The 10,929-nt window shown below is 56.0% G+C and overlaps 1 protein-coding gene across 1 annotated transcript; it reads right to left on the bottom strand.

Annotated features, from left to right (window-relative positions):
• Positions 1-1,336: 1,336 nt before the first annotated feature.
• Positions 1,337-5,733, bottom strand: NAGS (N-acetylglutamate synthase). The gene is made up of 7 exons (XM_023191412.1): positions 5,308-5,733; positions 4,486-4,760; positions 4,160-4,373; positions 3,690-3,870; positions 2,904-3,075; positions 2,625-2,807; positions 1,337-1,957 (listed from the first exon to the last, which is right to left on the bottom strand). The coding sequence occupies exons 1-7, from the start codon at positions 5,731-5,733 to the stop codon at positions 1,804-1,806; spliced, it is 1,605 nt and encodes a 534-aa protein (XP_023047180.1). The 3' UTR covers positions 1,337-1,803.
• Between the last annotated feature and the right edge of the window lie 5,196 nt (positions 5,734-10,929).

Below are 10,929 nucleotides of genomic sequence, written 5' to 3'. Positions count from 1 at the left end.
TCTTGGCTTACTGCAACCTCCGCCTCCCGGGTTCAAGTGATTCTCCTACCTCAGTCTCCCGAGTAGCTGGGATTATAGGTGCCTGCCACCATGCCTGGCGAATTTTTGTATTTTTTAGTAGAGACAGGGTTTCACCACATTGACCAGGCTGGTCTCAAACTCCTGACCTCGTTATTCACCCACCCTGGCCTCCCAAAGTGCTGGGATTACAGGAGTGAGCCACTGGGTCTGGCGACCTTCTCCCTTCTGGTCTATGTGCATCTGCCAGAAAGTCACCCCAGCAGTAGCTAGTATGGTGCCTGGTACATCATGGAGCTTCAAAAAATGTCCAATGAAACCCCTGGGCTTTGGATTTCTGCCCATCTAGTCCTGTAGAGACTGGACATAACCGCTAGTAGGGCGTAGGGGAAAAGGTCCAAGTTTGAGCTTTTAAGCCAAAGTCTTTTTTTTTTTTTTGAGGATGGAGTCTTTCTCTGGCACCAGGCTGGAGTGCAGTGGCACGATCTCAGCTCACTGCAATCTCTGCCTCCTGGGTTCAAGCAATTCTTCTGCCTCAGCCTCCTGAGTAGCTGGGACTACAGGTGCGTGCCTCCATGCCCGGGTAATTTCTTGTATTTTTAGTAGAGACAGGGGTTCACCATATTAGCCAGGATGGTCTTGATCTCCTGACCTCGTGATCCGCCTACCTCCGCCTCCCAAAGTGCTGGGATTACAGGTGTGAGCCACTGCGTCCGGCCCACCAAAGCCATCTTTTAAATTCTCTGGGCTCTTGCAGGTAAACGGTCTGCCACGGATGTCTGGTTCTGGCTGTGAGCCCAGCCTAGAAAGGGAGTTATGGGTGGAGGCACCCACGGGGAAGGGGAGCTGGTGCTGCTGTGGCCTGATCTGTGGAAGGGAAGATGCTTCCTAACCTCTGGGAGGGAGACGGTGGCAGCATTCATCACAGAAGTCCTCTACTCCCTCCAGGAGTCCTCTAATTCCCCAGCCCTCAAGATCTTACTCCCAGCCTGTAATCCTAGCACTTTGGGAGACCAAGGAGGGAGGACTGCTTGAGCCCAGGAGTTTGAGACCAGCCTTGGCAACATAGTGAGACCTCATCTCCAACAACAACAAAAAAGCCAGGTGTGACAGTACGTGCCTGTGGTACCAGCTTACTTAGGAGGCTGACGTGGGAGGACTGCTTGAGCCTGGGAGGTCGAGGCTGCAGTGAGCTGTGATTGCACCACTGTACTCCAGTCTTAGTAAAAGAGCAAGACCCTGTCTTAAAAAAAAAAAAAAAAAAAAAAATCTTGCTCCCATGGGGTCACTTCTAATTTTCTTTCAAGTGTGAGCTGACTCTCAGACAAGTATTTGCATTTTAATCAAGGCCTCCTGAAAAACTGCAAGACCCAAAAGAATTAAAATGAATGGTACAATATCATGCAGGCAGGGGTGTTATTTTGGGTAAGGGAGCCTCAAAACATAGCACAGAGGCACAGAAACTAGGCCACCCTTAGGGTTAGTCCTGAGTAGAGCCCTGGAAGGCATCTTCCCCTCCCCTAATCCCCGGGTTGAAAATCGAAGGCCATTTGCTTGTGGCTTTGGAGCGAGTTGAGTTGCGGTCCTAGACTGGCTCCCCTCTTTCCTGTGCTTGTCCCACTTCAGCGCCTCCTCTGGGCAGAGCTGGGGCAGCTTTCTCCTTTGCAGATCACTCAGCCAACAAGCCCCATCCAGCCTGTGGCTGGCTGCCTGGGGTCATCCCCAGCTGGCATGGCTTTTGGTCCACCCTGGCCATTCCAGGGCCTGTAGGGTCCATGGTGAAGGTCAGCTGCCTGGGTCAGAAGCTGGCTTGCGAAAGGAGTCTGGCAGTCCCTTGGCATGGTTGACCAATTCATAGGAGTCCCGGATATCAGCCAGGCCGAACCAGAAGAAGATCCACTGCTTGTTGGAGAAGCTGCCATCACTGTGTTTGAAGTACCTGGGTGTGGGGAGGTGATGCAAAGAAAGTTTTTAGGGCAAGGCCAGTGTTCATTACTCACTGGTTCTGTCTTCAAAGAACATTGATTGAGGACCTACTGCATGCTGGGCACCCAGCTAAGTCCTGCTATGTGTTATCTCATTTTATCTTCACAGCAGAGGCCTGAGCCTGGCATTGTTCAGCTCACAGAGAAGCAGCTAAGGCTCAGAGAAGTTAGGTACCTTGCCAGGCACACACAGGAAGGGAGCGGGTGCCTTGCTCTCCACACTGCCTTGGCTGCTCGGCAAAGAGGAGGGTTCTTGCTCACTTCCTAGTGCTCACAGAGCAGGGTGTAGGGGTGAGGGGGTAGTTACTGAAGGAGAGAGGAGGGTTGTTCCACTGGAGGCACCGCAAGCCTCAATAGACCCTGAAGGGTTAGGATTCCTCAGGCCCCTGTGAGAGGCGGGTTGCGTGTGGGTTAGGAGGTGTCACATGCTTCCAGGAAAGGAGTGTTAAGCGTGCTCTCACTCGGGAAATCTCAGGCTTTCTGTGAGGTCTGCCCCTGGGAGGTAGTGAAAGGGAGACCAGTGGAAGAAGAGGAAGCCCAGCCTTCTTGGCATGGTTCGCAAGGGCTGGAGAGGATAGGGAAGTAGGGGCCCAGCCCAGAGCTGGGAGTGGCGGGACCTACCAGGGATTGATGGGGTTGGTGACCCGGGAGCGCCAGAAAAGCGTCTGCAGGTCCCGCCGCAGGCACTCCCACAGCATCTGGCCGGAGCCTTGGCCCTGCCGGCTGGAGCTCACCACAAATTTGTCCAGGTACGGGGTGCCCCCCAGGACGGGCTCCATGGTCAGAATGGCGGCAGCGTTGTATCTGGCGCAGCGGGAGAGCGGCAGGCTGGGACCTCTCCTTGGTCCGAAGCTGCCCGACTGCCTCCCAGACCCTGCCCTCTGGGGTCCATAGGCTCACCCCTCGGAGACGTAGATGGAGTGCAGCCGCGGGCGCAGCGAGGCCAGGTAGTCGTCCCTGAGCTCCTTGCCGAAGGTGGCGTTGACCAGGTCCACTAGACGGCCCTGGTCCAGCTTGTCCAGCCTGCGCACCCGTAGCATTCGCTCGGCGTTCTTGAACAGGGTCCCGGACCCTGGAGGAGGATGGGGAGGGGCTCGTCTGGCTGGAGAGCCGTTTGCGCAGCCTGGTGGGGGCCGCAGGTAGGACGGGCTGGTGGGAGAATTTCTGTCTTTGGGAGACCTCCACAGTGAAATGATTTCAGTGGTCTGCATAGATTTGTCTGTGATTTTCATTAAAGGAGATGCTTTTCTCAGGCAGAGATTGTGCCCTAAGGTCCTCCTGTGGCCTGGAGCCCTATCCACTTACCTTAGTCCTGCCTCTCTCGTTGAAGTCTGTCTCCCGCCGCTGACCCGGCCCACCCACCTAAGCCCCGCCCATCTCTCGTGTTGGAACCCCTCCGTCGTGGTCCCGCCCCTCCTGGCCCCCGCCCACCGGACGCTTCCTTCCCCGGACCCCCAGTCCCGCCCATTCCTTTAATTCCTTTGGAGTTCTTTTCCAGTAAGCTGGGTCCCCTCCTCTCTCACCTCCCCCGGGCTGCGGCAGCAGCAGAAGCCAATGCTGTGACAACTCCCGCCCCCTCTACGGCCCCTGCACTGGAGGAGAAGCCGCTTCTCCTGCCCGCAGACACTCAGCCCCGGCCAGTGCTCACTCCCGGGACCCAGTCCCCTGCCCGCCCGCCGCCCTCACCCTTGTTGCTGAAGAGCTCAGTGAGCAGAGTGCTAGCGGCGGTGATGACGGCTGAGGAGTGGTGGGGCAGGCGGCTGAGCACGTCCACGATGAGCCGCATCTGCTGCCGTTCTTTTGTGCTCACCCACTCGGCGTTACTCACCAGGTCCAGGTCGGCGGGCAGGTTCACGTTACTCAGGACCTGTGTCCGGAGCCAGCGGGTGAGCCTGGCCCACAGCCAGCACGAACTGCGCCCCTGCTCCCAAGGACCTCTCTTTTCTCTTACCCCTTTATCCTTACTCCCGCTCGGAGTCCTTGGCTGGGGAGGGCGCAGATCTAGGCACCCGGGGCCGAACTCCTCCCCTATACTCCCTTAGGCTTTTCTATCCACCGGCTTGCTAGTGAGTCTGCGGCCCGTCGGGGAGAAGTGCGAGGGGCGCAAGAGAAGGCCGGATCGCCGGGGTGGGGGATGGGGAAAGAAAGGGCCGCACCTTCTGACTGCTGTCGCGCAGGCCGCCTGTGTTATTGAGGAAAATGATTTTGGTGGGCCGCAGCGCCTTGGCCAGCGACGCGGTCACCTCGAGGGAGTCGAGAAGCACGGAGCGGCGCGCGGCCGTCTCCCCGATGGGGCACAGGATGGGGATACTGCCCGACTCCAGGCACCACTGCAGCAGGTCTGTCTCCACCGAGACGATGCCGCCGTAGCTGTGGGCCAGACGTGGTGCTCGAGAGGGCCCCCTCCAGGCCTGCTGGACGGGGCAGGGCGGGCGAAGTAGCGTGCTCTGAGGACGCCTGGGCGGGCAGGGCGGGCACTAACCTGGCATGGGGAGCCGGCTCGGCAGCGCCTAGCACCGACCCGCCGCCAAAAAAAGGCACAGCAGTGGCGGCGTTGTGTCGAAGCGCGTCCACCAGCACCTTGCAGCTCTCAGCCAGCTGCGCCTTGGCCTCCCAGAAGGAAAGACAGCCCGAGGGCGCCGTGGGGGCGGGCAGCCCCAGGACCACCAGCGGCTTCATGTCCATGCGCTGCAAGAAGGCCAGGGCGAAGGCCAGACTGGATACGCTCTGCTGGTACTTGAGTACCTCCTCGTCCACCTGCGGAGGAGTGGGCTTTCACGGAGTGTGACACGGCCCTGAGCCGCTGGCTCCCACAGCATGGCCTGCAGGGTGGGCTCGGTGACCCTACGCTTCCAGAAGCTGTCAGAACCCACTTCTTGCCACTGGTGCTCACCTGCTCCGCCCTTTGCCCCATTGGGTCTTGCCACTCCCTTGTCTCACGCTGGGGTACCTCCCGCCCTTCTCCCTGCGACCTTGGACTCCGGGACACCTTTGGGGGAGGGGCAATGCAGGCGGCTCCTGTCCAGGTCCTTCTGAACCCCTAACTGCGCCCGTGTTGGGGGCCTTCTTCAGAGCATCACACCTGGCGGGTGGGGGTCCCCCGGATCCTCACTCGGGCTGGGCGCGAGGCTTCCGGAGGAGCTTATGGCCTCACCCATTCCCGGCGGCGCTGGTCTGGGCTCTGCCGGGCTCCTTCCCGCTCTCACTGCGCAGAGCCCGCAGCCTATCCTACCATGCCTGAAGACAGGTGGCCACACAACCCCATCCCCTCGCTGTGTCACGGCCCACGCCGGGCTCCGCTCACCTCGATGACGGCGAAGGGCTTGTCCGCGGAGTGGTGGCAGGTTTGGAACTGCGTGAGCCAGTGGCGCGCCTCCCCGGGGCTGGCACCGCACTGGTTCAGGAAGGCCTGGATGTCCCGCTGCACCAGCGAGCGGCCCGAGGGAGGCTCAGGGGGCTCGTGGGGCACCAGGGGCGTGGGACTCGGCACCCACGACGGCTCCTCGGCGACAGGCGACTGGGAGACGTTTTCCGCGCCCGCATACTCCTCCGACGGGGGCTGGAGCTGCGACCAGGCGGTGCTGAGCCGGCGCCCCGGGCTGGTGCCCCTCGCCGCCCGCCGCCGCGCGCCACAGCTCAGCCTCCTGGATCCCCCAGTGCCTCCCCGGCCGCTCAGCCTCGGGGCCACAGCAGCTGCCCGCAGAACCGCGGCCATCAGCGCCGTCGCCATGACGACAACCAACTCTTGGCCGCCCAAGAGTGGCAGTCTGTCTGGAGCGTCTGGCACTGGGGGGCTCTTAAGTTGCCGTTGGGAGGGGCTGGACCTGGTAGGGCGGGGTCCGGACAGGGGACTAGGAGTCTCCTCTGGGTGCGTTTGAGGAGGGTCAGGCCATGGGTCAGGGGGCGGGGCCACTAGGCTCCCCCGCCCCTGGAGGAACTGAACCCACTATCGGTCATGGGACTGAGACTAAATGTGGCAGGTTGTCTTTAATCTGCTGCCAAGGTAGGTTCCAGGGGCGGCTTTGGGAGTCTGCAGGGCCTTGGATGATTGGCATTCTGACCCGAGAATAAGGGACTGCAGGTGGCTTTGAGCACAGGGCTGGGCAGGGGTCTGGAAGGAGGAAGCTGGAAAGAGTACAAGGGGGACAGTGGGAGGGCGGGGGGCGGGTGGTGCTGGCCTTGTCTGTCCCGTTTGCCTGAGCCCAAAGAAGATCCTCATGAATGACCATGAGGTTACCAGGGTTTGCCAAACTCCAGTCACTGGGTACCAGCTTGAGGAATTCTGTTATATCCTCAAAACACCCCTCAAAACTTAAAATACTTTAGTGTTAAAGTATTTTAATAGTGTTACATTTTTTTTAGTGTTAAAGTTTTTCTTTATCAGATATCATCTCTGGTAAAAATAAAATAAAATGGAATTTTTCATTTTGTTTTTTGAGATAGGGTCTCACTCTGTTGCCCAGGCTGGAGTACAGTGGCACAATCATAGCTTACTGCAGCCTCCACCTCCCAGGTTCAAATGATCCTCCTGCCTCAGCCTCCCGAGTAGCTGGGACCACAAATGCACACCACCATGCCTAGCTAATTAAAAAAAAAGACTTTTTTTTTGAAGAGATGGGTTTTCACCTTGTTGCCCAGGCTGTTCTCGAACTCCTGAGCTCAAGCGGTCCTCCCACTTCTGCCTCCCAAGGTGCTGGGATTACAGGTGTGAGCCACCTCACTCAACCTCTTTAACCTTTTTAAACTTAAAATTTATCCATATTAGGTCTGTAACTAGGCCAGTATCACTTGCCATAAGCAGAATGCCTTAAGAATCAAGTGAGGAGGTGGGTGGGTCATTTGAGGTCAGAAGTTCAAGACCATCCTGGCCAACATGGTGAAACCCGTCTCTACTAAAAATACAGAAATTAGCCAGGCAGTAGTGACATGTGCCTGTAATCCCAGCTACTCAGGAGGCTGAGGCCAGAGAATCATTTGAGCCTGGGAGGAGGAGATTGCGGTGAACTGAGATTGTGCCACTGTACTCCAGTCTGGGTGACAGAGTGAGACCCTGTCTCAAAAAAAAAAAAAAAAAAAAAAAAAAAAAGAAAGAAAGAAAGAAAGAAAAAGAATCAAGTGAGAGGAAAACAATGTTATTACATTCCATTATATTGCAGCTGCATAGCTCGCCTGCTTTCTTGGTAACATGGAAGGTTAGCAGGTACCATGTGTTAAAGATACCCTAGCACCAAGCAGAGCCTTCTTTGTGGTAGACGAATAGCTAACACATGTCAAACACCAGGCACTATGCAAAGCACTTCACAAATAGTCATTCATTTAATCCTCCCAGTGACTCCAGGATAGCTATTATCATTATTCCCATTTTACAGATGAGAAAATGGAGGTACAGAAATATGTGAGGGTCAGGGTCACTCAGCTCACAAGCCGTGGAGCTGGTCTAGGAAGCAGTTCTGCTCCAGATCCATGCTCTTAAGCAAATTTTGGAAAGGACTTGAAAGGCTTGAAAACATTCACAGGATATGATTCAATGTTACTTCATACTGTGTCTGTGTGCTGGGCACCGTCAGCTGCGCACATCCTGCCCTTGGGTACACTCTGATCCAGTTGGACCCTCTGTTGTTATAGAGGGCGAAAGAGGACCCTCTGTTGTTGTAGAGGGGAGGTGACCTGGCCAAGGTCACACAGCTTGTCAGTGGCATGGCCAGACCCTAAGCACCCTCAGTTCCCAGCCCTGCTCCTCCCCGCTTCCTTGCACGTGGTTTTGTCTCCCCATGCTGGAGTCCTGACACCTGGGGCTCTGCCTTTTGGAGAGCAGGACTTGGGCTGCTTCCCTCCTGAGGATTCTCCAGGGGAGGCTGAGCGGGTGCGTTCATCTGTTTCTGGGATCTTCCCCGAGTCCCCATCCCCTGCCCCGCCCCCCCACATACTGTTCCAGGTGGGAGACTCTAGTGGAAGGAGGGGCTGACATAGGACCTCCTCATTGAGTTCTTTGTTTTCCCACTTAGAAATCTTGGGTTCCAAGGCAAAGCGTGAAGCAATGGCATGGAGGGGCTGCACCCCCTACCTGGTGGGGCCACCTCCAGGGCCTTCTTTCTCTTTCCTCTTTCCTCTCAGACCCCACCACACACACACTTCTCAGAATCCACCGGAGGAGGAGGTCTTAGCCTCCAGGGGCATAATCGTTTTCCTCTCCAAACTCCTCCAACCCAAATGTGCTTCCCTTTCCCTAGGCTGCAAGGCCAGCTCTTCCTCACAGCAGGCCGCCCCCGCTGCCTCTCCACTCACAATTCCTCCTTCTTGTCTCTGTCCTCTTTGACTCAGACTAGGGCTCCCTGAGGGCAGGACTGGTATCACCCTCAGACTAGGGGCTTCCTAGGGGTCCACCCAATTCAGTCCCTGCTGACTGAATCAGCTCCATTGCCCCTGAGCCTATGAGGTGGACACGGGCTGGGAAGCTGCTTCCGACTCCTTTGGGCTTCATCCCAGAGGGCCGTGTCCCCAGGCGGCCAATGGGGCCCAGAGATACCAGAGTAGATGATTAACTCCAGGCCCATTGACCCTGGGGCCACTCTGTCCCCTCCACCTCTCCTCTGGTTGGGGAACTGGCCCTGCTTTCTGGAGGAGAAGAGTGTAAGCGTCTGGGGTCAGCACTCCGACCCAGCCCCACCCCTCTGAATTGAAGGCCTACGGGACCATTGTTGATGTATGGGTCCAGCTCACATTTTTCTTCCTCTAAAGCTGGGTGTTATTTTGTTAGAGCAGAGCCTTTTGTCATTGTGCCCAGGTTCGGGGGTCCAGCTTCTCACCAGACTTGGGTGTTGGAGATCCTGAGAGTAGAGACACAACTTCTACCCGGAAGGGTCCTGGACCCTGAGCACAGGAGCAAGGTTTAAGCCCAAGGCTTTCCTTCCCAATACAGCCCTTCTTGGCCGCAACTCAGCCCAGCAGGGCGTGAATGTGACAGGAATCGGTCAGGGTGAGGGGCTGGGGTTGACATTTGACAGTAGCATATCACAGCTCCTGAGGGGAGGCACACACACAAATATGCACAGTACACAAATATAGAGCCCCAGAGCATTGAGATGCAAACAGATAAACAGTGTGTAGACACACGGGTGTACAGAGACACAGTACACAAACTTGGAGACCCACACCAGCCACAGTCACACGGATACTCATCTACATGTAGAGAGATGCCTCTGTATACCATACAGGTGTACCGAGGTACACAGATCCACTCACACGTTTGGATACAGAATTGTTCACTCACATAGGCCGGGTGTGGTGGTTCATGCCTGTAATCCCAGCACTTTGGGAGGCCGAGGCGGGAGGATCACTTGAGGTCAGGAGTTTGAGACCAGCCTGGCCAACATAGCGAAGTCCCATCTCTGCTAAAAAAAAAAATACAAAAATTAGCCAGGTATGGTGGCTGGCACCTGTAATCCCAGCTACTCGGGAGGCCGAACCTGGGAGGTGGAGGCTGCAGTGAGCCAAGATCGCGCCACTGCACTCCAGCCTGGGTGACAGAGCAAGACTCAGTCTCAGAAAAAAAAAAAGTGCACACTTAGAGAGGCATTCTCAGGCATTCTCAGCGACTGTGTCATATAGGAATACATGGACATAGATGTGGAAAGACAACAAGAACACACAAAAACATACCCAGCTGTGGCCATTGACAGATACAAGACACTTTGACATACCCAGGGTAGCATAGACCTCCTGACAGTCCCATCTGCCCTTATCTACAAAGGCACACAGATACACCCCGGCCCAACCAAAGGCAGACGCAGGGCAGTCCTCTGGCTTTGTCACACTCATGTGACAGAAACCTTGATCAAATCCGCCTTCCATCTATCCTGTGCCTGCACCACACAGCTGAACATGTGTGATGGCTAGAGAAAGACATACAACCTCGACGCCTGGTCTCAATTTAAGTTTACAACCACAAGCTGCACGTGTAGTCCCAGCTGCTCAGGAGGTGGAGGTGGGAGGATTGCTTGAGCCTGGGAGGTTGAGGCTGCAGTAAGCTATGACCACACCACTACACTCCAGCCTGGGCAACAGAGTGAGGCCCTGGCTGGTTTTTTTTGTGTGTGTGTCTCAAAAAAAAAGAAGAAAAGAAAAGGGAAGCTCTCGGAAAACATAGGCGCCCATGTCTCTGCTCTCCACCTGTTAGTGTAGATGGACAGCCCAGGTGTCATCTAAAGCCAGTTCCTGCCCTGGTGCACAGGCCCCATCCCTTCCTTCCTCCTGAGCATTGCTCCAGGAAGTCTTCCCTCTGCTGCTCCATCATCAAAATTCCTACCAGCATATAAACAGTTATTTTCCATCTTTTTTTTTTTTTTTTTTTTTTTTTTTTGAGGCGGAGTCTTGCTCTGTCGCCCAGGCTGGAGTGCAGTGGCCGGATCTCAGCTCACTGCAAGCTCCGCCTCCCGGGTTCATGCCATTCTCCTGCCTCAGCCTCCCGAGTAGCTGGGACTACAGGCGCCCGCCACCTCGCCCGGCTAGTTTTTTGTATTTTTAGTAGAGACGGGGTTTCACCGTGTTAGCCAGGATAGTCTTGATCTTGTGACCTCATGATCTGCCCGTCTCGGCCTCCCAAAGTGCTGGGATTACAGGCTTGCGCCACCGCGCCCGGCCTATTTTCCATCTTAACAAAACTTCTTTTCTTTTTTTTTGAGACGGAGTTTCACTCTTGTTGCCCAAGCTGGAGTGCAATGGCACGATCTCAACTTACTGCATCCTCCGCTCCTGGGTTTGAGCAATTCTTCTGCCTCATCCGCCTGAGTAGCTGGGATTACAGGTGTGCGCCACCACGCCTGGCTAATTTTTTGTATTTTTAGTAGAAACAGGGTTTTCACCATGTTAGCCAGGCTGGTCGTGAACTCCTGACCTCAGGTGATCTGCTCACCTCAACCTCCCAAAG

The sequence above is a fragment of the Piliocolobus tephrosceles genome, chromosome 16 (genome assembly GCF_002776525.5).
Source record: "Piliocolobus tephrosceles isolate RC106 chromosome 16, ASM277652v3, whole genome shotgun sequence".
In the NCBI taxonomy this organism is placed as follows: domain Eukaryota; kingdom Metazoa; phylum Chordata; class Mammalia; order Primates; family Cercopithecidae; genus Piliocolobus; species Piliocolobus tephrosceles.
The sequence above is the reverse complement of the archived record's forward strand: the minus strand, read 5'-3'. Positions and strand labels throughout refer to the sequence as shown.